This window comes from Sciurus vulgaris (genome assembly GCF_902686455.1).
Source record: "Sciurus vulgaris genome assembly, chromosome: 1".
NCBI classification, from domain to species: domain Eukaryota; kingdom Metazoa; phylum Chordata; class Mammalia; order Rodentia; family Sciuridae; genus Sciurus; species Sciurus vulgaris.
In genome coordinates, this window is record NC_136461.1 from 212,380,167 (window position 1) to 212,404,844 (window position 24,678).

The 24,678-nt window shown below is 50.4% G+C and overlaps 3 protein-coding genes and 1 pseudogene across 6 annotated transcripts; 2 read left to right on the forward strand and 2 right to left on the reverse strand.

The window, feature by feature from the left end:
- Nucleotides 1–10,390: 10,390 nt before the first annotated feature.
- Nucleotides 10,391–13,392, reverse strand: LOC306662343 (diphthine methyl ester synthase-like; annotated as a pseudogene). The gene has a single exon. The product of its transcript is annotated as a diphthine methyl ester synthase-like (transcript).
- A 273-nt stretch (nt 13,393–13,665) lies between these two features.
- Nucleotides 13,666–16,095, forward strand: CYC1 (cytochrome c1). The gene is made up of 7 exons (XM_079141911.1): nt 13,666–13,851; nt 14,445–14,641; nt 14,725–14,851; nt 14,940–15,097; nt 15,187–15,347; nt 15,600–15,700; nt 15,794–16,095. Exons 1-7 carry the CDS (start codon nt 13,720–13,722, stop codon nt 15,896–15,898), a joined length of 981 nt encoding a protein of 326 aa, XP_078998037.1. The 5' UTR covers nt 13,666–13,719; the 3' UTR covers nt 15,899–16,095.
- Nucleotides 16,096–17,070: 975 nt separating this feature from the next.
- Nucleotides 17,071–21,388, reverse strand: SHARPIN (SHANK associated RH domain interactor). 2 transcript variants are annotated; one of them, XM_079141870.1, is made up of 9 exons: nt 20,741–21,388; nt 20,287–20,461; nt 18,335–18,469; nt 18,121–18,259; nt 17,935–18,043; nt 17,704–17,857; nt 17,507–17,625; nt 17,293–17,421; nt 17,071–17,217 (listed from the first exon to the last, which is right to left on the reverse strand). In XM_079141870.1, exons 1-8 carry the CDS (start codon nt 20,933–20,935, stop codon nt 17,302–17,304), a joined length of 1,146 nt encoding a protein of 381 aa, XP_078997996.1. In that variant the 5' UTR covers nt 20,936–21,388; the 3' UTR covers nt 17,071–17,217; nt 17,293–17,301. The 2 variants fall into 2 exon arrangements, with proteins under 2 accessions (XP_078997996.1, XP_078997995.1); XM_079141869.1 differs by having other exon boundaries at nt 18,121–18,262; nt 20,741–21,382.
- Nucleotides 21,389–21,593: 205 nt separating this feature from the next.
- On the forward strand, nt 21,594–24,677 carry MAF1 (MAF1 homolog, negative regulator of RNA polymerase III). 2 transcript variants are annotated; one of them, XM_079141917.1, is made up of 8 exons: nt 21,596–21,947; nt 22,687–22,813; nt 22,922–23,050; nt 23,123–23,288; nt 23,418–23,539; nt 23,621–23,740; nt 23,904–24,038; nt 24,161–24,677. In XM_079141917.1, the coding sequence occupies exons 2-8, from the start codon at nt 22,731–22,733 to the stop codon at nt 24,180–24,182; spliced, it is 777 nt and encodes a 258-aa protein (XP_078998043.1). In that variant the 5' UTR covers nt 21,596–21,947; nt 22,687–22,730; the 3' UTR covers nt 24,183–24,677. The 2 variants fall into 2 exon arrangements, with proteins under 2 accessions (XP_078998044.1, XP_078998043.1); XM_079141918.1 differs by lacking the exon at nt 23,904–24,038 and having other exon boundaries at nt 21,594–21,947.
- Nucleotide 24,678: the final 1 nt, after the last annotated feature.

Consider the following 24,678-nt stretch of genomic DNA (forward strand, 5'->3'; position numbering starts at 1 on the left):
TAGAAGTATGGAAGTGGCCAGGCATGGGCCTGGTGCAATGGTACATGCCCATGATACCAGCAACTCAGAGGTTGAAGCAGCAGTTTGAGGTCAGCCTAGGCAACTTAGGGAGACCCTATCTCACAAAAGGGCTGGGGGTGTAGCTCAGTACTCCTATATTCAACCTCCAGTACTGGGGCAGAGGGGCAAGAAGGTACTGAAAGGGTAATGGGGATTGAGAGTATAGCTCAGTGGTAGAGTGCTTGCCTAACATACAGGAGGCTATGGGTTCCATCCTCAGTACCACAAAAACAAGAACAGAAAGGGTAGCCTGGAGTGAGCTCCCTAGAGGCAGACAAGTACAATTACTATCCCCATTTTGCAGGTGGATATTGAAGTGGTTAAGCAACTTGGTCAAAGGGTTACAGTAGAATATCATTTTAGTCTTGTTCTACACATCTTGCATGAATGCTAATTGGATTTTTTGGGGGGTGGGTAGTACTGGGGATTGAACTCAGAGGCACTTGACCACTGAGCCACATCTCCAGTACTATTTTTTATTTTATTTATTTTTTTGTTGTTGATCAACCTTTATATGTGGTGCTGAGAATTGAACCCAGTGCCTCACACATCCTAAGCAAGTGCTGTACCACTGAACCACAATCCCAGACCTACTTTGTATTTTATTTAGAGACAGTGTCTCACTGAGTTGCTTAGCACCTCACTGTTGTTGAGGCTGACATTGAATTCGTGATCCTCCTGTCAGCCTCCTGAGCTGCTACGATTACAGGCGTGTGCCACAGCCCCTGGAGATAATTGGATTTTTAGTGAAAGTTTATGAAGGTATCAGTTGCATACTGTCTTGGCATTGATGAGATGGAAATTTTGGTAAAGTGTGGAGCACACTGGAAGTACACTTATCTAGCCACATTCCCGGCAGTCCAGGGAAAGTGGAAGTTGAATACATCAAGGTATTGCAGTGTTGTACAAGAAAATCTTGGATGAAAGTCATTTAATTGGTGAGGAAATTGTGAGTACATGCAGCCAGTGCTGTGTAGTGAACACACCACCTCAGTGCAGATGCCTTGTGCCCCAGGATGTAGGTGCCTGTGATGGGGACTTGTCTATTTTCCTGCCATGGTTCCAGCACATGATAGAACAGTCATGTGTATTTACTGACTGGAGAAAGGAGGCAGAAGGAGCTGTAGAAGTGAACCATGCAGAGCCTAGTGAGCACAAGTCTTCTGTGGACCATGTGCTTGCCTTGACCCAGATAACAATGATGAGCATGGCAGGCGTCGGGGCCAGCCGTGGAAATGATGGGCCTTGGATCCATGCTTCCCTTCTGTGGGCATGTGCTTCCTGGGTGACTGCTCAGCACAGGTGGATAGGTAAAGGCCCTCCAGGCAGCAGAGCTTCTGATGGCTGAGGTGGACTTCTCGCAGGAAGGGGAAAGCCAGGAGGTGCCCTGAGGAGTGTGGGGAGCCTTTTGCTGTAATGCAAATCTTTAGAGGAAGGAGCCGACTGGTGAGGAGAACCAGGGGAGGTGGTGTGAGCCATCTCTGAAGACCGGGAGGCCTCTGGCTGCTGTGCAGAGTGTGTGGGGTAAGAAAAAGTGAGCATGGGATTTCCTCTTCCAGGCCCTGCAAGCCTGGGACTTTCTTTCACAACCAGTGATGGGATGTGCAAGCACACCTTGATGGTAGGACTGTGATCAGGTATTGGGGGAGGCCAGGAGACTGGCACAGGGCCATGAGGGACCTGGCAGGGCGGCCTACGTGGAGCTACCTGACCAGGTAGAAAGATGAAACAGGGTAATGGGGGAATGTTTGCGTATGGCTTGTGATGTGAGCCAGGGCCCTGGGAACCTTGTGGGGAGGCCTGGGGAGCCCTGGAGCTGGGTGAGCAACCCTCCACCTGACCTACCCAGAAGCTTCCCCATGGCTGGGCGCTGCACAGACAACCCCCCTGCAGGAAGCTGTCTGGCATCTGGGTGTCCTCTGCACCCTACTCAGACTCTACAAACCACTCTACCTGCCACCTCCACGTGGGGAGTGCAAGTGCTCTGGGCTCAGGTACCCTGAACTCTCACAGGTTCCTCTGCCCTCCCACCTGTGCTCAGGGACAAGTCTCTGGCCCAGACCCCACTTCCAAGGTTGCCTGCATGACCCTGCTTCCTGGATGTGCCACAATGGCCTGCACCCTCTGCAGCCTCGATAGCCCTCCTCCCAGTGCCTTCACTCCAGGCCCCAGGATCCTGGGTACCCCCTCCTCCCACCGTGTTACTTGGGCTCCTCAGCTTTCCCTCAGTAGGTTTGCCTCCATCACACTGAGGCAGCCTCTTGCCTTGTCATCTTCTGCCTATGGACGGCAGCCTCTTGCTGCTCTGCTGCTTCCAGGTCATGGCTACTTCCTCAGTGCCATTCAGCAGCTACAGAGATCGATCTGTGAGGTGAGGCCAGGTTGGCCATGGTGTTGCCCCAGACAGTCCTCAGGGGATCCCTATTCTCCCCTCCCCTGGCACAATTAATCCACTTTCTGCCTCCGTTGAGTCACCTCCTTCGGACTTTTAAGAATGGAGTCATATGGCTGGGGTTGTGGCTCAGTGGTAGAGTGCTTGCCTAGCTCGTGTAAGGCCCTGGGTTTGAGCCTCAGCACATGTAAAAATAAATAATATAAAGGTATTGTGTTTATCTACAACAACAACAAAAAAAAAAAAAAAAAAAAAAAAAAGAATGGAGTCAGCGGTGGACACGGTGGCATTTGCCTATGATCCCAGTGGCTGGGAGGCTAAGTCAGGAGGATCATGAGTTCAAAATCAGCCTCAGAAATGGTGAGGCACTAAGCAACTCAGTGAGACTCTGACTCTAATAAAATACAAAATAGAGCTGGGGATGTGGCTTAATGGTTGAGTGTCCCTGAGTTCAACCCCCAGTATCCCCCAAAATAAAAGGATGGATTCACACATGTAAGGTTTGTGTCTGCTTTCTGCTTGCCATCATGTTTCCAGAGTCCTCCAAGTCGGAGTATCGATCTACACTGACATCAGATCTGCTATTTCACTGCCGCCATTATTCTCCCACCCCAACACCACTTTACAACCCAGATTGTTAGCCCCCGAACTTCCTAGCCAGTCATTGGTCCAGATTATTAGCCCGCAAACCTCCTCGCCAGCCATTGGTCCATTGTTATTAAGCCACTTAATTACTTAAGAATAGCTTAAGAATACTTAAGAATAGCTTAATTACTTAAGAATAGCTCCCCCAGACTGGGGATATAGCTCAGTTGGTAGAGTACTTGCCTTGCAAGCACAAGGCCCTGGGTTCAATCCCCAGCACAGCAAAGAATAGCTCCCCTGCCATTCTCTCCTCACTTTCACTCTCTCCCTTACTCTGGCTCTTCTCTCTCTCTCACCCTGTGTGCAGACACTCTGCCTGTCCACTTAATTATAATCTTGCATGAGTTCCCACGTAGGGAGTGGTTTCTGAATGCTTTTTTACACCTCATTCCTTTTATGTTTGAATGATCTTCCATCATATGGATATACCATGTTGTGTCTATCCATTCATCAGTTGAAGGACAGTGGAATTGTTTCCATTTTGGGCTATTATGAATAATGCTACTATGAAGATTCACGTGTAGATAAATAGGTGTACACCTAGGCATGAATTGCTGAGTTCTGTAGTAATCTGTTTAGCATCATGAAAAACCACCAAACTTTCCCGAAGCAGCTCTACTACTCTACCTTCCCAGCAGAATGCAGGTCCCAGTTTCTCCACATTCTCATCAACCCTTGCTCATCTTGTAGATCACAGCCTCCTGTGGGTGTGAAGTGATATTTCATTGAATTTGATTTGCCCGTCTGTAGTGATCAGTGAAATTGACCATCTTTTCATTTGCCTATTGGCAGTTCTTCCAACCTGCAGATCACACTGAGAAATGTTGCCATTTTAGTCATCTAAAGTCTTCCAATCCACAAACTGCCTAACCCATTTTTCTTATTCCTCCTTTTTGTCTTTTTCAGTGCTGGGGGTCAAATCCAGGGCCTCATACTTGCTAAGGCAAGCGCTAAACCACAGCTACACCCAAGCCCTCTTTTTATTGTTAAGTTGTAACATGTAAAAGCATGATTTGCAAAGATTCTTCCATTCTCAAGGGTTTTCTTTTCACTTTTTTGATATCCTTTTATTTGCAAAATTTTTTAATTTGGAGGAAGTTCAATTTATTAGTGTTTCATTGGTTGCTTATGCTTTTGGTGTCATATCTAAGAAACCATTGACCAAACTAAGGTCATGAGGATTTACGAATTTTCTCCTAAGAGTTTTATGGTTTTAGGTTTTAAACAGGTCTTTGATAAATTTTCAGTTAACATTTGTAAATGGTGTGAGGTGAGGGGCCAACTTAATTATTTTGCATTTGAATATCCAATTGTTCTGGCACTATTTGGTGAAGAAATGATTCTTTCCTCATTGGTCTTAGCACCTTTGTTGCTACTGACCACAGATGTATGGTCATAGATTTTATTTCTGTTCTCATTTCTATTCTTTTGATGTCTATCTTTATGTCAGCACATGATCTTGAATACTGTAGGTTTGTATTTAGTTTTGAAATGGTTAGGTGTGCTCCCAATTCCTAATTGGGAGGTGTGAGTCTTCCAACTTTGATCATTCTTAGGATTGTTTTGGCTATTCTGGGTCTCTTGCATTTCCTTATGAATTTCAGGATCAGCCTGTCGTTTGTGCAATAGAGGCCACTGAAAATTTTACAGGAATTGTATTGAATCTGCAGATCACATTGGCAATATCCAGTCTTCCAGTCCATGAACACAAGATGTCTTTGCCTTTATTCAGACCTTTCTTTTTTTCAGTCATGTTTCAGTATATGTCTTGTAATTCTTTTGCTAAATTTATTCCTAAGTATTTTACTTCATTTTATTTTTGGCAGTGCTTAAGATGAAATCCAGGGGCACTCTGCTTCTGAGGTACATTCCCAGCCCTTCATTCTTTTCTTTTCTTTCTTTTTTCTTTTTAATTGTTTGAGACAAGGCCTTACCCAGGCTGGTCTGAAACTTGTGATCCTCCTGACTCAAACTCATGAATAGCTGGAATAGTAGGCATGTGCCACCATACTTGACTTAAGTATTTTATTTTATTTTTATTTATTATTATTATTTTTGGCGGGGTACTGGGGATTGAACTCAGGGACACTTGATCACTGAGCCACATCATTTTTTGATATTATTTTATTTCATTTTTTTCTTCATATTAGGGATTGAAACCCAGTGGTGCTTAACCACTGAGACACATCCCCAGCCCTTTTTATTTATTTTGAGACAGGGTCTTGCTAAATTGCTGAGGCTGGTATCAAACTTGGGATCCTTCTGTCTCATTGTCCAGAGCTACTGGGCTTAAAGGTCTACACCACTGCACAGGCTTGATGATACTTTAAATGGAATTGTTTTCTTATTTTCACATTGTTCATTGTTAATTAATAAAACTGAGTTTGGGGTTGGTGGTGTGGGTCCATGACACAATGCTTGCCTATTATACATGAGGGCCTATGTTCAATTCACAGCACTACAAAAAATATACATATATATATTTGGTCTGATTTCTGTATATACATGTTAGGTTTTTTTTTTTTTTTTTTTTTTTTTTTTTTTTTTTTTTTGGTACCAGAGATTGAACCCAGGAGTGCTTAACCACATCCTCAGCTCTATTTAATTTTTATTTAGAGTCAGAGTCTCACTGAGTTGCTTAGCACCTTGCTGTTGGTGAGGCTGGCTTTGAACTCACGATCCTCCTGCCTCAGCCTCCAGAGCCACTGGGATTACAAGCGTGCACCACCACACTGGTTTACTTTTTTCTTTCTATATATAAAATCATTTCATCTTCAAATGGAGATGAGTTTATTTCTTCCTTTCCAGTCTAGCTACCTTTTGCTCACACCTGCCTGGGTAAGGTGAAGAGCCCCATTCCAGTTGAATGGCAGGGGCAGGAGTGGGTGTGACCCTTGCTCCAGCTCTCAAGGGCGCTCACATCCCTTCTCCAGTGTGTGTGCTATTCACCTGCAGTTTTTACAGGTGCCCTTTTCCAGGTGGTAGACAGACGTTTCCCTGTGTCCCCAGCTTGCTGAGGTTTTACCACAAGAATGTGTTGGACTTTGTTGGGTGCCTTTTCTGCTTCTATTGTGACCATCATATCATTGCCCTCCCTTTACAGTAGTCCCCTCTTGTTCAGTTTCCCTTTTTTTTTTTTTTAATATTTTTTTTAGTTGTCAATGGACCTTTATTTTATTTACATGTGGTGCTGAGGATCGAACCCACTGCCTCACACCTGCTAGTGTTCTTGCACTGAGCCCCAGCCCCAGCCCCTCAGTTTCCCTTTCTGAAACTTCAGTTACCTGTAATCAACCTTGATATGAAAATATTAAGTGAAAAATTCCAGAAATAAACTATTTGGTTTTAAATTGCCGGGCTGGCCTTGAATTTATGATCCTCCTGCCTCAGACTCCTGGGTTTCTGGGATTACAGAGCACCACCACATTTGGTTTATAGTATATTGTAGTAATTGTATTTTTTAAAAAATTGTTTGAGATGTTGATGGAACATTATTTTGTTATTTATATGTGGTGCTGAGAATTGAACCCAGTGCTTCACACATGCTAGGCAAGTGCTCTACCACTGAGCCACAACCCCAGCTCCTAATAATTGTATTTTTTACTTTTTTGCAGTACTGGGGATTGAACCCAGGGCCTCATACACACTAGACCTCTATTAATATGGTGTATTAACATTGATTGATCATGAAATATCAAACTGACCTTGTATTCCTGGGATAGAGCTTATTATTTATTTCTATAAGCATACGAACTACCTTTGGCACTAAACAGTAAGCACTGACATTTTAGAAAGAATACGATCATCAAATCATCACGATCATCATGATCACAGTTCTGGGATGAACCCAGGGCCTCATGCACACGAGGCAGCGTCACTGCCTTTTATCTCATTCCGAGACAGGCCCTTGCTGAGTTGCCCAGGCCGGCCTAGAACTTGTGATCCTCCTGCCTCAGCTGCTTCAGTTGCTCGGATTGCAGGTGTACACCACCACACCTGGCCGCCAAAAGGTATTTCCTATTTCTCCCTACAATTTCTTCTTTGAGTCATTGGTTATTTGGGAGTATATTATTTTTTTCATGTATTTGTGAATTTCTCAACTTTCCTTCTGTTATTAATTTCCAGTTTCATTCTGTGGTTGTTGGGGACCATACTTTGTATGATTTTGCCACTTTTAGATGTGTTTTCTTTCCCACATGTACTGAAGTATAATGTGTATTCTTCAGTTGTCAAACATTGATGTCTGTTAGGTCTAGTTGGCTTATAGAACTCTTTAGTCTTTTCTTACTAATCTTCTGGGTTTTTTTTGTTGTTGTTGTTTGTTTGTGGTGCTGGGGATTGAACCCAAGGTCTTATGCATTCCAGACAAACATTCTACCAACTGAACTATATCCCCAGCCCTGATCTTCTGTTTAGTTGATCTAATAACAGAAGTGGTGTATCGAAGTCTACAACTATTATCATTGAATTGTCTATTTGTCCCTTCTGTGAATTTTTTCTTCATATATTTTAGGACTCTGTTGTTACGTAAATATTACTTTATGTCTTCTTGATGGAGTGGAATTATCTTTTTGACTCTGGTAGCAATTACTACCTTGTGTAGTTTTGTGGGTTTTTTTTTTTTTTTTTTTTTTTTTTTTGGTGCTGGGAATTGAACCCAGAGCCTTGTGCATGCGAGGCAAGCACTGTACCGACTGAGCCCCTTCCCCAGCCCTCAATTAGTCTATCTTAAAGTCTATTCTGTCTAATATTAGTATAGACACTTTAGCTCTCTTTGATTAGTGCTACTATGGTTATCTTCTTCCAAAATCTTACTCTTTTTACCATTTGTGTCCATGAATCCAGTGTATTTCTTATAGACATCATATAGTTGGATCACGATGTTCACCCGGTCTTGTCAGTCTCTCCTCTTAATAGATTCTAATCTACATACATCTGACGCAGTTAAGGAGACAGCAGGGTTTATATATTTATATATATTTGCTTTGTATATGTCACATGTCCTTTTTCTCAATCCTTTATTATTGCCTTGTTAGATATTTTCTAGTGTACCATTTTAATTCCTTTAAATATATATATATGTATGTTTTAGAAACAAAAGGTAGGGAATTTCAAACAAAGATGTATTTATGTTCACTTTTAGATGTACCTATGTCGTCGCCTTTACTGTTGCTTTTATTTTTTCATATGGGTTTGAGTTACTGTGTAGTGTCCTTCCATTTCAGCCTGAGGACTCCCTTTATTATTTCTTGGAGGGTAATATGATCTCAAACTGTCTCAATTTATTCATCTGGGAATATCTTCATTTCTCCTTTGTTTTCCAGAAAAATTTTGCTAGATATAGAATTCTTGTTTGACAGTTTTATTCTTTTAGCACTTGGATTATGTCATTCCCCTGCGTTCTGGCCTCAAGGCATGTTTTGGAATGAGAAATATGTTGTTAAGGATACTTTGTATGTAATGATGTAGTGAATCACTTCTCTCCTGCTGCTTTCAGGATTGTGGATGTGCGAGTGTGAGTGTGCCCGTGTGCCAGAGAGCTGACCCAGGATTTTTTGCTTACTAGCCAAGTGCTCTGTCACTGATCTACCTGTCTAGCCCCTCTCTGTCTTTCAGGTTTTTGTTTGTTGGGTTGGTTTTGGTACCAGGATTGAACCAGGGGTGCTTTAACCACTGAGCCACATCCCCAGCCCTTTTTTATATTTTGTTTACAGACAGGGTTCCCCTGAATTGCTTGTGGCCTCACTAAGTTGTAGAGGCTGGCTTTCAACCTATGATCCTCCTGTTTGAGACTCCTGAGCTGCTGGGATTATAGGCATGTGCCACCACACCCACCTCTTGCAACAATTTATGATGTGCCTGGGTGTGGATCTCTTTTAGTTTATACCACTTGGAGCTTGGTTTTCCTGTCTGTCTGTGCAGATTCATGTTTTCCATAAAGTTTGGCAGGTTTTAGGATTTTTTAAAGTATTATTTCTTTCCCTTTCTCTTCTCTGCCTCTGGAATTACCATTATTCCTGTGCTGGTACACTTGCTGTTGAGCTGCAGGTCTCTGAGGCTCTGTTCCTCTACCTTGTTCATCTTGTTGTGGGAGTGGGGGTGGGGGTACTGGGGATTGAACCCTGGTCTCAAAATGCTAGGCAAGTGCTCTATCACTGAATTAATCCCTGCCATTTTTGTTTTATTTGTTTGTTTTGGGTACTTGGAATTGAACCAAGAACCGCTGAGCTACATCTTTTTTGTTTTGTTTTGTTTTTTGTTTTTTGAGACAGGGTCTTGATAAATTGCCCTCAAACTTGTGATCCTCCTGCCTCTGCCTCCAGAGTTGCTGAGATTACAGGTGTGCACCACCATACCTGACTTATTTTATTGAGATAGGGTTTTGCTAAGTTGCCCGGGCTAGTCTCAAACTTTGAATCCTTCTACTTAAGCCTCCTGAGTAGCAGGAATTACAGGTGTGGGCCACTGCTCCTGGCTCATTATTCTTTTTATTTTATTTCTCTTTCTCACACTAGACAATCTCAATTGACCTAACTTCAGTTTTTCAATTCTTTACTCCACCTGCTTAAATCTGCTGTTGAGACCCTGCAATAAAATTTTTATTTCCATTATTGCACTTTTCAACTCCAGTTTCTGACTCCTTTTGATAATTCTGCCTCTTTATTGACACTCCCTATTTAGTGAGACACAGTTCTCCGACTTTTCTTTAGTTCTTTAGACATGACTTTGTTGAGCTCTTTGAACACATGCAGAATATCTGACCTAAGTCAACATCAGGACTTCCTCTGGGGATAATTCCTATGAGTACTTCTTTTTCCCAGTTTCTAGGTTAGAACTTTTTATTTCCTTCCATGTCTCATAATTTATTGTTAAACACTGAATATTTTAAATAATATTGTTTTGGATGGCCAAATCCATCAATGGAATAATCCTAAAAGCAGCAATAGGGAACCAGGTTTAGTGGCCCACTCCTATAATCCCAGCTGAGATAGGAGGATTGAAAGTCCGAGGCCAGCCTCAGCAATTTAGTGAGGCCCTTAACAACTTAGTGAGACCCTGTTTCGAAATAAAGAAAAAAAATGTAGCTCAGTGGTAAAGGGCCCCTGGGTTCAATCCCCAGTACCAAAAATTTTTTTTTTAAAAACCATAAGGGAGTTCCTACAACAGAGTGCAACAAACCTTCTCTAGTTGGGGCCTCTTGGGATTCCAAAGAAAAAAAACCCTAATGTGAACAGTCCACAGTACTTATTAGGGGAACTTATTCACAGAGGGAGCTACAGCTTTTCAGTGTTCTACCCAGGTGTGTTCTCAATGAGAGAGTCTAACAGGGTTTTTTGTTTTTGTTTTGTTTTGTTTTTTTGGTACTGGGAATTGAACTCAGGGGTACTTGACCCCTGAGCCACATCCCAGGGTCTCACTGAGCTGTTTAGTGCCTCACTTTTTGCTGAGGCTGGCTTTGAACTCACGATCCTCCTTTCTTAGCCTCCAGAGCAGCTGGGATTACAGGTGTGTGCCACCTTGCCTGGCCTAACAGGGTTTTGTATGAGTTTATGTAAGAGTTGAAGGGACTTTTGTTCAGACTGCAGCTAGTTTCTGTTCGTTCAGTAACAGCATCATCAGTCTCCCAGTGTTTTGGTTTTATTTTTCAAAATGTTACGATCTTTTATTTGCTTTACTTGCCACCCCTACATTTCTTACCCTTTAAAACTGGATTCAAGTGATTCACATTCCACTTTCCTCTAAGTTATCTCTGAACCAACCACCTTGTTTTAACTGCTCCCATAAATAAAATCTGCTTTTAAATGATTCTGTCTATGGATGTCAATTTAAAAGTTTTCAGCTTAATCTGCTCCTTGGGTGTACAATCTTGAAAAGTTGCCAAAATAGCAACAACCAATGATATTGTGGGGAAAAAATTTAGTGCCACAGGAAACCAAGCATTGTTGAGTCAACTTCTTTCTTTTTTGATCACTTGCTTTGTACTCATTAGCTAAAACAAAAAACCTGCTTGATTTGTTATACAAAGATGTGTATATCCATTTCTAACTGAAATTAATGTTCCACAGTGGAAAGTGTCCATGTTCACAGTCCATCAATGCTTTGGGATTCTGAGCTGTTCTCTGGTATGGAAAACAGACAGCATCTCCATCTCAAGCGGATGCATGCTGCCTCCTGTCATAACCAAGGAATGCAGTGGTTCTCCCAAGTCCACAGTACACATTGTTGTAAAGTGCCTGCTACAATTTTCTGGTCCTCAGCTCCAACCCTGGCTAAGCCAACAGAGTTTCTCCTTGGTGATTGCTGGTTCTTCTCCTCCTATTCTTTGATTCTGAACATTTTCCAGAAGTTGCTGGGTTTACACGCATATACCAGGCAGGTTCATAGATCATCCTGCCCTTGATTAGATTTCCCAAAGCCTGTGCCTTTACTTTGATGTCTCCCTAGGTTCTGTCTGTGGACAGGTGAAATTCCTGTGAAGGTATACTTGATACTTTTTGTACACTCAAATCATTCATGCCCCGGACACCCCAGCAGCCTACAGCACTCATTATGGAGGCATTATGACTAACACGATAAGGGATTCCCAACTTTTCTGCTCTCAGAATAAGATTGCTGTGTGTCATAGCTCCAAATGGATCACCAACCACGAGGAAGGCAAAATCACTGATATCAGCATCCTTTAAAATATCTGCTTCTTGTGCCACTTCTCTATCAGCAAGAATCGATTTTCTTCCATAAAAGTCTTCCGGGGCTTCCTTCCCTACAGTCAAGACTGAGGTGTAGGCTTCTAAGTACACCGGACTGCAGCCTTTTACAATTTCCAGGCCCTTCACTGTGATGTCCTTTGGTATCTCCCAGGCCCAAGCCGCTCAGGCAAAGCATTTCGAACTCCAAGGGTAGGTGACGGTTGGGCCCGATTACCTGAAGAGAGAACGTTAGCTGTTCCCTGTCAGGTCCTAATTGCGGCGGGCCTTTACAGTGAAGCACCTCTAAAGCAGCGGAGCCACGCCCACCAGGTCCCATGCCGCCACTCCTAGTGTTTTGGAGCAACAGCTTAAGCACCTTTACCATAACCTGGGGATATTCAAGGCACTGGCTTAGGTTCTGGCCTGCAGGGAAATCATGCAGATGGTGGATATCAGAGCATCAAGGTGCTCTGTATTTCTCAGGACCCAGAAAGTCAGGTGGAAGGAGAACCGTATAAACATAATGTGGCAATTCTGAAGATCAGATTCACTCCTCTCTCTAGGTTTTGTTGTTAATGCTGCTTGTAGTACCTGTGTTTCTGAACTAATTCTAACAAGCCTGCGTTGTCATGTGAGGGCCACCAAAGTCTCTCCTTAGTGTTCAGCTAACCACTGGACAGAGAGTTCCTGAAATATGCAGAACCAATAAATCCCCCATTCCTTCCAAAGTGGCTGTGTGATGCAGCACGCCTCCAACACTTAGCATGCGGCATGCAGCATGCTACTCTGCCTGAGCATTTACTTTCCTCCCCACGGAGCCCCAATGTCAGCCAGATGTGAAAGCTCGGCTTTTCAGGTTTTTCCTGAGACTCCAGCCCTAGTTATGTGTGTGACGTATATTCCCGAAAGTATATTGGGTTTTCCAAGCCCCTGTGAACATCTCTGTACCCTTGCTTTTTCCTCTTAAGCTGTTTGTTTAATCTTGTGTGCTCTCCAGCTGTTATCCATCACCTTGGGCAGCTGTGAGGTTTACATTTGTCCATAAATGCCTTTCACAAACAACCTCAGGAAGCTGTTGATACTGGACGGTGCTCAGTCTTGCTAAGTGGAGCCTTCTAGAAAGCCATCAGACAAGTAAAATAATCACAGTTCTTTGAGAATGGGGCATTCTGTTCCCTCCGGAATGTGGGCTGTTAGTTCTAACGTTGCCACTGTGAGCAGAGTTGGACAAGGAAAAACACCATAAATGTAACTTCTTGCTGCTGATCATCTATTTTCTTGAATACACACTCCCTGGGATGCTGAGGGTGGCGTAGCCTTTGATTAATTTCTAGAATTCTAAAACAGTTGATTCTCACAGCTTATGCCAGCTCCCCTCCCCGCTTGCTTTCATTCGGGGGGAGGGACATTCAGCTGACGACAGTTTCTTGAGGCACGGTGGGTTGCCACAGCAGCAGAACCAGTGCAGGAGCAAACGCGTGCAGTGGCTGCCAAGGGTACTGCGCGCGGGCTCCGGCCAGGCCCCTGCCTCGCACTGCCTTCCGCTTCCGGGCGAGGGCCTGCCCTGTGGCCTGCGCGGACTGCCTTCGGAAGCCCGCCTCTGTCGCCGTAGGTCTGCCCAGTGCAGCCGGAGGTGCAGGGTCCAAACCGCGGTCGTGGGGCCTGGGAATGCTGCTGAGCACGCCGGCATCTCCAGACCAAGACGCAGTGGCTGCGAGGGGGCGGGGTCCCAGGGAAAATCCGGCCGGGTCCTGGCTAGTGTCACGGGAGTCCCGCCCAACCTCGTTTCCACGGCAACCAGAGGCACGCGGCGAGGTGGGGCCTACCTCTGACGGACAGTTCCTGGCCCCGCCCCGGCCCGGCTCTCGCGCGGTCTGAGCTCGCGTGGCGCCGCAGGGGCCGACGGGAGCGTCGGCCGCGCTGAAGGGGGCCGACATGGCGGCGGCGGCGGCGGCTTCGCTTCGCGGGGCGGTGGTGGGCCCTCGGGGCGCTGGCCTCCCGGGCGCACGTGCCCGCGGGCTGCTGGGCGGCGCACGGCCGGGGCAGCTCCCTCTGCGGACGCCTCAGGTGAGCGCTGGCCTGGGTCCTGGGCCCGCGCGCCCCGCAGCCGGTGAAGGTCACGGCGGGGAGGCTACGGGCGCGTGCGGGCAGCGGGACGGGACGCGCCCTCATGCGACGTCCCCCTTGGACTGGGTCTTCGCTGCCGGTCAGCGCGGCCCGGGAGCTGTACATACGCTTCGCAGCGGCAGGGCGCCTCGGACCAGCGCGGGGGCGGCGGGGCGGGCTCCTGAGGGTCGGGGCCGGGGTCTTCGCGCTGAGGGCGTGCCTGGGGCGGCCCCCGCCGCACGCGGTCCGCACTGCGCCCGCGTCCCGAAGTAACTCTAGCCTGACCTCGGCAGCTGCCGGTGACCTTGGTCCGCCGCAGCACCCTCGGTCACTTCGACCTGACCCCCGGCTCGGGATCCGAGAGCACTCCTCAGCTGCTTCTCAGGGCCAAGCCCCGGCGCAGGGTCGGCAGCGGAGAGGGATGCGGTGGGCAGCGCGCAGCCCGTGATACTGGTGCGCCAGTGCTGGGTGGACGAGTGGGAGAGGTGGGCGCCTAGTCGGATCCCCAGCCCGGCGGGTGGTGTCCTGGCAGGCGCTGAACGGGGCTCTTGCAGGCAGTATCCTTGTCCTCGAAGTCTGGCCTTTCCCGCGGGCGGAAGGTGATGCTGTCAGCGCTGGGCATGCTGGCGGCAGGTAGTGCAGGGCTGGCAGTGGCTCTGCATTCTGCTGTGAGTGCCAGTGACCTGGAGCTGCACCCCCCCAGCTATCCGTGGTCTCACCGTGGCCTCCTCTCTTCCTTGGACCACACCAGGTGCGCAGCTGGCTGGCTGACTGGCCTGGGGTTTCTGGGTGGAGTGGAATCTTCAGTTCCCTTAAAACTTTCTCTCTTTTTAGCATCCGGAGGGGTTTCCAGGTGTATAAGCAGGTGTGCTCTTCCTGCCACAGCATGGACTACGTGGCTTACCGCCACCTGGTGGGCGTGTGCTACACTGAGGATGAAGCTAAGGCCCTAGCTGAAGAGGTGTGGAACCTGGAAATGGAAAGGGTTCAGAGTTTGGGGCTCCCACTATGATGTGATGGCACGGTTGTAATGAGGCTCTTGGTGGCAGGTGGAGGTCCAGGATGGCCCCAATGAGGATGGGGAGATGTTCATGCGGCCAGGGAAGCTGTCTGACTACTTCCCCAAACCATATCCCAACCCGGAGGCTGCCAGGGCTGCCAACAATGGAGCCTTGCCCCCTGACCTCAGTTACATCGTTCGAGCTAGGTAAAAGGACTTTCCACAGGGTGGGGTTGGAGAGGGGAAGGAAGGCGTAACTTCTGCCAGGGACTGAGGAGCCACGGATCTGGTTCCAGGCATGGTGGTGAGGACTACGTCTTCTCCTTGCTCACGGGGTACTGTGAACCACCTACTGGGGTGTCTCTGCGAGAAGGCCTCTATTTCAACCCCTACTTCCCTGGCCAGGCCATCGGCATGGCCCCTCCCATCTACACTGATGTCTTGGAGTTTGATGATGGTGAGAGTCCTTCACTATGAGTCCTTTTTCATCCCTCAGGGATGCTTGCCTTAGTCTTCCTGGGCCTGAGAGATTCTGCCCCTTTCTTGGTTCTGCATATTTGAGGAGGCTTTCATAGTTATGTGGGGTCCTGTCCCTTTGAACCTTGGGTAGAGGCCAATCTCTGCCTCCATGGAACAGTGTTCACTGAGGGTTACCTCAGGGTGGGTACGCGTTCCCAAGGATAGTCCTCACTATGTGTCCTTGGCCCAGGTACCCCAGCTACCATGTCCCAGGTAGCCAAGGATGTGTGTACTTTCCTGCGCTGGGCATCTGAGCCAGAACATGACCATCGCAAACGCATGGGACTCAAGGTGAAGGGTTGGGCAAAGGGACCACAGTGGGCATGGGAGAAGGATGGGAAGGGTCCTTCCTAGCCTGCTTTTCTGAGCCTATTTTGTCCCCAGATGTTGATGATGATGGGCTTGCTGTTGCCTTTGATCTACGCCATGAAGCGGCATAAGTGGTCAGTCCTGAAGAGTCGAAAGCTGGCTTATAGGCCGCCCAAGTGACCCTGTCCAGCATCCACTTGCCATCTTGCCTGAACAGGCCCTCAAGCCCAGGAGCCATCCTAGGCCTGTTCAGTTCTCACCCGGCCCACTCTGCTCAGCCCCTCTTCCTCTGGGATGAGGGAGAGGGCAGGAGACTGGGCCCTGGCTCCAGATTTTGTTCAACCTCATCATGGGAATAAATTAAATTTCTCAACATACACATTTGAGCTGTTATATGACAAGAGTACAGGCTTGCAAAGGACTCTGGGACTAAGACCCATACCCTCAGAACTCCCAGGAAATCCCAGGTAGTGTGGCCAGCCGTGCCCTACATCTGGAACAGGAAGCAGGGTACTGGCTATTACAGGAAGTAGTCACACTTAGTAGGCTGAGTGTGTCCTGCACAGAGGTGAAAAGGACTTGGCCAGACTGGCTGCAGCCCAGAATCTCAGACCTACTGGGATGAACCACCAAGTGTCAGGGTGTTGGTTACTCCATCTTGAGGATCTGGGAGCTCTTGGCAGCATGTCACCAAGGGGAAGCCTGGAGTGGCTGGGCAGGGCCAAGCAGAGTGACATCAGGAAGAAGAGGGGGACAGCTCCCAGCCATCTTAATGAATCATAGTAGACAGGCAGAGGAGAGGGCATCTGGGATGTCCCCTAGTCTTAGCTGGAGTGCTGAGGGTCACACTGGGGATTTGTGTGGAGCTATGAGGGTATTACTCATGGAATGGCACCTAGCAGTTCACAGGGGAGCTGAGTAGACCCATGTAGCCCTGTGCCTAAGGGCAAACAAAGTGGGGGATGCTATGACAGGTCAATTCATGAACCAGCAGTAGCACAACACCGACTCCCAGTGCTTGAGTTTCCCTGTCCCTAACTGGGGAGGGAAACGCACCCACATTGGTAGCATTCTGGCTGAAGGGAGTGGTGGCCAAAGTCTGGGGAGTCAGGATAAATACAGAAGGCAAGGTCAATAGCAGGGGTAGGGCTTATAGGGCTCACCTCAGTACATGGAGCCCCCAGCAGCTAAGAGAGCCTCTGAAGGTCTGTGGGGCTTGGGAAGAGGTCCCAGTGCCAAGATCCTGTGATCAGTAGACACCTGGGCTGACTGAGGAGGACCAGCCAGGTCTGTCCTACCTTAGACAGGCTAGGGCAGCTCTGCACCAAGACACAGTGAAGGGACACTGGGGCTAGCTCTTAAGTGTCTTTAATGACTGACTTGTAGCTCTTTCCTGCAACCTGTTGTCTGTCTCCAGTGAGCAGCCAAGCAGACATTTCCTGAGTTCAGGTGGTGGTCCAGGCATTTAGACCTTCCAGGGAAGGGCCATGTTCTGTAACCTGGGGAGGAGACAGGTCATTCCTGCTTGTTCTATACTGTGCACCCCCCTACCCCAGTCACCTCACCTCTTGTACCTTTAGTGACTACTGGGCAGATGCTGTAGGAAGGGAGTCCCAAGCACACGGCCTCTGGGTGCTACACATCTCACAGCCAGGGCGATTTGGGGCATTGATGAAGGTACAGGAAGGACAGGGCCAGCCAGGCTGAGAAGGTAGAAGACTGTTGTTGCTTCCTCACTTCTAGTGTGCCCAGCCCACCCCTGCTCACTCCCCACTGCCCACTGCCCACCTGAAGTGGGCCAGGGAGGCTGGAACTGGCTGGCTGCAGGGCACGGGACAGCCCCAATGACTGAGGAAAGAACTGTCCTAGTTCCCTTTCCATCTTCTGCAAGCATTGAGGGCTGCATCCTGTGGCAGAGGACAGGGGCTTAGGACCATCTGAGGCTGCATCCTACCTCCCTCACCCTACCCCCATCAAGGACCCACCTGGGGCTTCTTGGGGAGTGGAGAGCAGATAGAGGAAAGCAGGGTCCCCATCCTGCTGGACCCCATAGGAAGCAAGGCTGCGCTCAGGCACACATAGGCACCTCCCAATGACCCAGCGCTGCACAGCTGGTGGGAAACCGAACTCTGAGAACACCTAGGGTCAGAGTGTCAGGGCTGAAGAGTGTTACCCCAGGTCACACTATCACAGGGCTCTCTGGACCCCATGCTCACCTGTTCCTGGAGGGCTGAGATGGTGCAGTGGGTGTAGACCTGCAGTGAGATGTGGGCGGAGGATGCTGAGGATGCAGCGGATGTGGCATCTTCAACTGTGACCTGCAGCCTGGATCAGAATGTAGGTCAGAGGTTGGATGGGGAACCTGAGAAGATCAGCAGGGCAGGATGAGGATCAGGCCTCACCTGATGGGACCAGGCGGGAAGCAGGCCTCCTGAAGCTGGACACTGAGGGCCACGTGACGCTGGGCCAGGACTGCTGCTGTTTGAGCTGCCCCCCTCTTGTCCCCACCTGCAATGGCCTGGGCCAGGAGCCCAGCCAGCTCTTCTAAGGGAGGACAACTGTCAGAGTCACACCAAATTCCACTTCTTCAAGCCCCCTCTAGCTGCCTGTCCTTACCTTTCTCCATCAAGTCTCCAGGGCTCTGAAGATCCACCTCAGGTTGGGGCACTTTGAGTGCTGGGGCCATAGGGGGACTGGGTGAGGAAACAGGACATGTTTCTGGTCCCAGGGCTAGGAGTGGGCTGCCACTGCCTAGGAGGGAAATGTGAAGTGGTTGGTGGCCCTGCTCAAGCCTCTCTGCCCTCAGGTTTCCAATACCGAGCAGGGCACTTTCTTTTTCCTCATATCAGCCCATGACAGGTCCTACCTCAGGTCATAGTTTAAAATACCCCTTCCCCCTCTTAGCCTGGCCCTTTAAAAATCCTCAGAGGTCCCTGACCTTTTTTTTTTTTTTTTTTTTTTCCCTTTCTTCCTGCCTGACTTGTTGGAGCTGCCCTAGACTCATCCTTGGAATCTGGAGTCCTTTTGCTGGTGCCCCTTCTCTACACAGCAGAACCATAGCAGGTCCTCAGAGAGGCCTTCCCCTTCCTGACCAACAGGAGCCCTGTAGACAGTGATTTCCTTAGTGCCCTCACCGACCTCCCTTCTCCTGGCTAGCCCATCTGCACAGAACACATTGCCCTTTCAAGGATGGTGCCTGCCCTTCTTACCTCCCAGTTCACTGCAATGAGGGGGGGGGTCTCTGCCAGTGCTGACACAGCTTTGATGTGGCCAAGGCCGCCGCTCAGGCCCTTGGTATCTTGAATTGCCTACCCCACTAAAATAAGCAGAGTCTTCCAAGCACCCAGCCCTGTGCCTGTGTCTTGAGGGTTGCTTGCACATGTTCCCCTCAGAGCTTTTGTATTTGCTGCTCCTAGGGCCACATGGCTCATACTATGACCTTCAAATTCCACTCGTGTCACTCTTTCAAAGGGGCCTTCCCTGCCACCCTCCTATTTACTCCAGTCCTTTTCACTTATTTTAAAATAGGGTCCCAGTAAGTGCTAAGGCTGGCCTCAAAGTTGTGATCCTCTGTAAGTCTCCCCTGTCACTGGGATTACCACTGCATCTGGTCCTGTCATCCTTTTTTTTTTTTTTTGGTGGTGCTGAGGATCGAACCCAGGGCCCTGTGCTTGCAAGGCAAGCACTTTACCAACTGAGCTATCTCCCCAGCCCCTGTCATCCTATTTTAAATAGCAGTTTCCCCTTCCTACCTCCCAGCTCCAGCACTCATCTAAAAGAAGTTTATTTACTGATTTTATGTCTCCCATGTAGAAATGCACCCTCCAAGAGGGTGGAGATTTGTTCATGTTAAATAAGTGCCCAATACAGAGCAGGGGCTGGGTACACATATTTGGTTAATAAATGACTGAAAAAGTGCCTCTCCCTTTTTCAATGCTGACTTGCCTGGGCCTCTTATATAAAGCACACTGTTCGGTTGTTTTCCTGCCCCTCTGGCAGCTCTTCCTCTGTACCATTTGTGGGTTCTCTTTCCATTCCCTAATGCAACCTCTGCATGCCAGCCCTCTTCTCTTTATGGTTCTCTCTATCGGTGCCTTAGCCGACATCTCTAGAGCCCCAGCTCCAGCAGAGATGTGCTCTTAAAAGGGCCCTGTGTAGGAGCCCTGCACTACCTGGCCCCTCTATGATTCAGTTGTGACCACTAACTCCTCTATTTACATGGCCATGAAACTTTGCTAATTCCATCTCCTAAAATTCTCTGGAATCATTCTTCTCTCCAGTCCTTTGCACAACCCCATTCTACTGGAGAGGTCTCAATCTGAGCCTGTTACTCTGCTGAATACCACCCATTGCTCTTGAACTCATTTGTCTTCTCACTAGGGTCCTGCAGTCCTGCTTGCTCTGCTTTTCACCCTTGCCTATTACTCCAGGCTCCAGATTTTCAACTTCTTCTTTTCTTCACTTTTTTCCTCCTGAGAGTCTTTCTAGGCACCCAGCTTTTCCCATCACTGTCACCACCCAGTCCTGAGGGGCCAGGGCTACTCCATACTTCATTCCAGGGCACTGACCATTCTGTCCCTCCGCAGTGGCACCTCGCACCAAGGCTGCCCACTGCTGAGCTTCCTGAGTGTTGAGAAAGCGCAGACTGAGGGTTCCGGGCCCTCCTGGTGGAGGATGCAGTTCATGTTGGCTGGGGCCGCGGATGGTATAAGAGATCGACTCCAAGGGCCACTCCAGACTGACCTGTGGAATAGCGGAGTCCAGTCTCAGTGGTTTCTCACCATGAACCATATGATAATCAAAGGAAGACAAGAAAACGTTTATAGATCACTTAAACGCGGTGCTAGGCCTTTTCCACCTATTATCTTACCAAATCCTCCTCACGACAGTTTGTAAAGCGGGAACCAGCACCATCCCCATTTTTCAGACCAGAAGATAACCAAAGAGAAGGAACGGCTTAAGGGCACGCCGCGGGTTAGCGGAGGCGCCTGGTCTTGGGCTCCGGCCCCGGTCCGCACTCACCGCTCCGGGCCCCGCGCCTCGCAGCTCCAGCCGGAAACGCCCGGGTCTTTCGGGGTCCGCGCTCAGCTGCAGCATCTGCAGCTGCGCCTCGGCGTCCGGCCCGGCGCCCAGTGGTCTCACCGCGGCGTGCACAGCCAGGAGCACTGCGGCTGAGCCCGGGTCTGCGGCCGCCGCCCCGCCCGCCGGCGGCGCCATCTCCCGTCCTGGCGGGTCACGGCCTTCCGAGGCGACTTCCGTGAGATCGCGCTGCGGAGCGCCTCCGCCGGCCAGAAACTCAGATCGTGAGCCTGGGTTCCGGGCGCGGCAGAACGTCAGGGCCCCGGAGGGACGCAGGGCAGCACAGCTAACGAGCCTGATCCGCCTGCTCTGCCTAGGGATGGACTCGACCCGAGGGTCTCCGGACACCGGCCGCCGCAGCGGGCACGTTTGAGCTGGGTCTCCGGGGCAAAGTGTCAGGCTCTGAAACGCGGCCAGGCGCGGACTTTTCGCCTCAAAGGCTCGGCTAAGGTCAGGCGACAGTTTGGCAGGAGACTTTCCTCAGAGACAGGCTGGAGAAGGGAGCCGGTCCGCGGCACTTCGCGCTGGCCAACCCCCGCAGCAACCTCAGCCGCGCCACGCCCACACTGGCGCTCTGTGGGCCCGCGCAGCTCCAGGAACCCGGGCGGACCCTTGGGCGGGGCGGGCGGGGCCCTGACCAATGAGCGCCGGGGAGGAGGCGGGTTCGTACGCCCGGACAGTGACAGACAGGCTCTATGGCCAGCAGGAGTGGAAATCAGAACTGAGCGGCGGGGACTGCCCCCAATGGCTAGTTGCGATCTCGATCCTCGAAGCCGGAGCGGGCCACTCAGAGGCGTGGGGCCGGGCCTGGCGGACGCTTGTTGTTGTCCGGAGGCGGAGGTCGCAGGTTCGCTTGCTCGCTGGGTCCATCTGTGGCGGGTGGCGGTCGGCGGCAGGTCGGTCGCGAGAGCGGGCGCTGTGCAGGGGGGCGAGGCTATGTCGCGGTGGCAACCCGGATGGGCCGGCAAGGCCGGGAGTAACGGGACGTCGCCGCGGAGCTTCTCCCGGATACAGTGCGACCCGAGCGGAGGCCGCGGCGCCGCCTTCCGCCACTGAGGAGTCCGCACCGCGCGGAGCCTGCCCCGTCTTCGCTCCGGCACCGACGCCAAGCGACCCTACTGGTCCGGCCTGATCTGCCCGGCCCAGGCAGGTGGGTGTCGGTCCTGTGCCCCCCGCGCCGTCCCAGGTCGTCGGAACCACAGTTCCCGCCGGTCCTTGCGCTAGCGCGCTGCCTCCTGGGATTTGTAGTTCTACCACGACCTGGCAGAGGCCCCCCCTCGCCTGACGCGCTGCCTCCTGGGACTTGTAGTTCCGCCGCGGCTTGGCAGGTTCCCCTCTCGCGACCAAGTGGACGATGCAGGATGCTGGCTAGGCAGTGGGAACTCGCTCTGCTCCTTGTTGTTGGAAGAGCTCAGACGTACTTGCAGAGCAGAACGGAGGAGCCTGTGGGTTCCTCTCCTTGCTAAAAAGCAGACCGTAGAACAGGGGAAGAGCCCCATGTTTGAGAGGAGCCCAGCCCGGCCTGAGGGGTCCTACAGGAGTCATACTCCATTGCAGGCTAAAGTGACCCCCGTGGTGGGTAGGCATGCTTCCTTCTGGATGGGAAAAGGAGCCTCGAGTACGGTATTAGTTCAAGCCCCGGTGGTCCCCCAGCCTGGCCCCAGAAGCCCATGTGGTATAGGGGTGTGTGGCTGAGCTGGATCCTGGATCTTCTGCTTTGTGATGACAGGATCTTTATCATCTCTCAGCCAGTCCTTAGTGTTTGGGAGCAGGTTGTGGGAGGGAAAAGACCTGTGTGCTGTGTACGGAGCTCTGCTTAAGGAGTAGTGGAACTGAAGGTAGAGCCCTATAAAATCCAATACCCATGGCCTGGCTTCCCACAACCTTAGGCAGCACTAGCCCTTCTGGAACAAGGAGTCTTTTTCCTGGGGACATGAAGCTGTTGGAGAACTCAAGCTTTGAGGCCATCAATTCACAGCTGACAGTAGAGACTGGAGATGCCCACATCATTGGCAGGTGAGGCTGGAAGCTCTAGGGGCCACCATCTCAATAGGTCACTGCCCTAGCCCCTGAGTTGAAACATGAAGGGACAGCATGCTCTATGTTCCTGCCTGCATCCCATAGGATTGAGAGCTACTCGTGTAAGATGGCAGGAGATGACAAACACATGTTCAAGCAGTTTTGCCAGGAGGGCCAACCCCATGTGCTGGAGGCACTGTCCCCACCCCAGACTTCGGGCCTCAGCCCCAGCAGGTGAGCTGAGATGGGACCTGCTACTTTGGGGCTGTGGGATGGTGGGCTAGGCTGATGTTTGTCTCTGTGCAGACTGAGCAAGAGCCAAGGTGGTGAAGATGAGGGTCCCCTCAGTGACAAGTGCAGTCGCAAGACCCTCTTCTATCTGATTGCCACACTCAACGAGTCCTTCAGGCCTGACTATGACTTCAGCACAGCCCGAAGCCATGAGTTCAGTCGGGAGCCCAGCCTGAGCTGGGTGAGAACTGGGAGGGACCCCCACCCCGCAGCCATTCCCACTGCCTTCCCCACATCAGCCTGGGCTCTGCCTTGTTCAGTCCTGGACCCTGCCCTGGATTCCCGTCAGCCCCACTGTGACCTGCCCTAGGTGGTGAATGCGGTCAACTGCAGCCTGTTTTCAGCTGTGCGGGAAGACTTCAAGGCCCTCAAGCCACAGCTGTGGGACGCAGTGGATGAGGAGATCTGCCTAGCTGAATGTGACATCTACAGGTGGGCTGGTATCCTCACAGGTGGGCCCCCAGGTATATGTGGCACTGGGAGCCTCACACTGTCTCTTGGCCTACTCCCCAGCTATAACCCAGACCTAGACTCGGACCCCTTTGGGGAGGATGGCAGCCTTTGGTCCTTCAATTACTTCTTCTACAACAAGCGGCTCAAGCGAATTGTCTTCTTCAGCTGCCGCTCCATCAGGTTGGTGCTGCTTGTCCCCCTTCCCCCAGCTTCCTGTTGGGCTCTCATCATCTCCTCAGATGTGCACATCTGCTCTCAACTTTGTGCTGCCTGGACATCCTCCCTGGGGCCAGCAGCAGGCCTGGGGCAGGTGGTCCTAAGACTTTTCCCCACTTCCCACCAGTGGTTCCACTTACACGCCGTCAGAAGCAGGCAATGAGCTGGACATGGAACTGGGGGAGGAAGAAGTGGAGGAAGAGAGTGGAGGTGGAGGCGGTGAGGGCAGGGCTGAGGAGACTGGCACCATGGCGGAGGATAGGTATGTGACGGTGGTGGTCCCAGTCCTTGAAGCCTGAAGTATCTGGCCAGGTCAGGGTCCCTTCTGCCTGGTCTCCTGAGTGGTGGCTCCTCAAAGCTCACTGTGTGTCGACCTCTGCCCAGGGTCCCAGTGATTTGTATGTGATGAGGAGAAGCAGAGGCCCCAGCTTCATCCAGCTTCGACCAGTGCCTGGACCTGCCCACCTGAGGGCCCCAGGGCCTCCCCAGCTGCTGGCCACACCCTGGCACTATCACTGTCCTGGCACTGCCCAAAGCCAAACCTGCCTAGCCCTTTGGCTCCAGCCTGCAGATGTGCACTCATCCTCGAAGGCTCCTACTGCCCATGCTGTGACTGGACTAGACAGCAGAGGGCCTGCTGGGAAGAGTGACTGCCCTGCCCAAGCAGACTGCCATACAGGAGGGACAGCTGGACCACAGAGTTTATTTTTGTATTTCATACTGGGTCTGCACACTCCTGGCCTGAGACCCAGCCAGCAGGCCCCAGCTGCCACAGGCTCCTGTCTTGAGCCAGCGGCCCCTGGTGCCCACCTGTTCCCCCCACCTCACTAGGTGGGCCGCGTGCACCGAGTGTCACTTTGCTGCAGCTCATTTGTTTCCAATAAAAGTTTCTGTGACTCTGG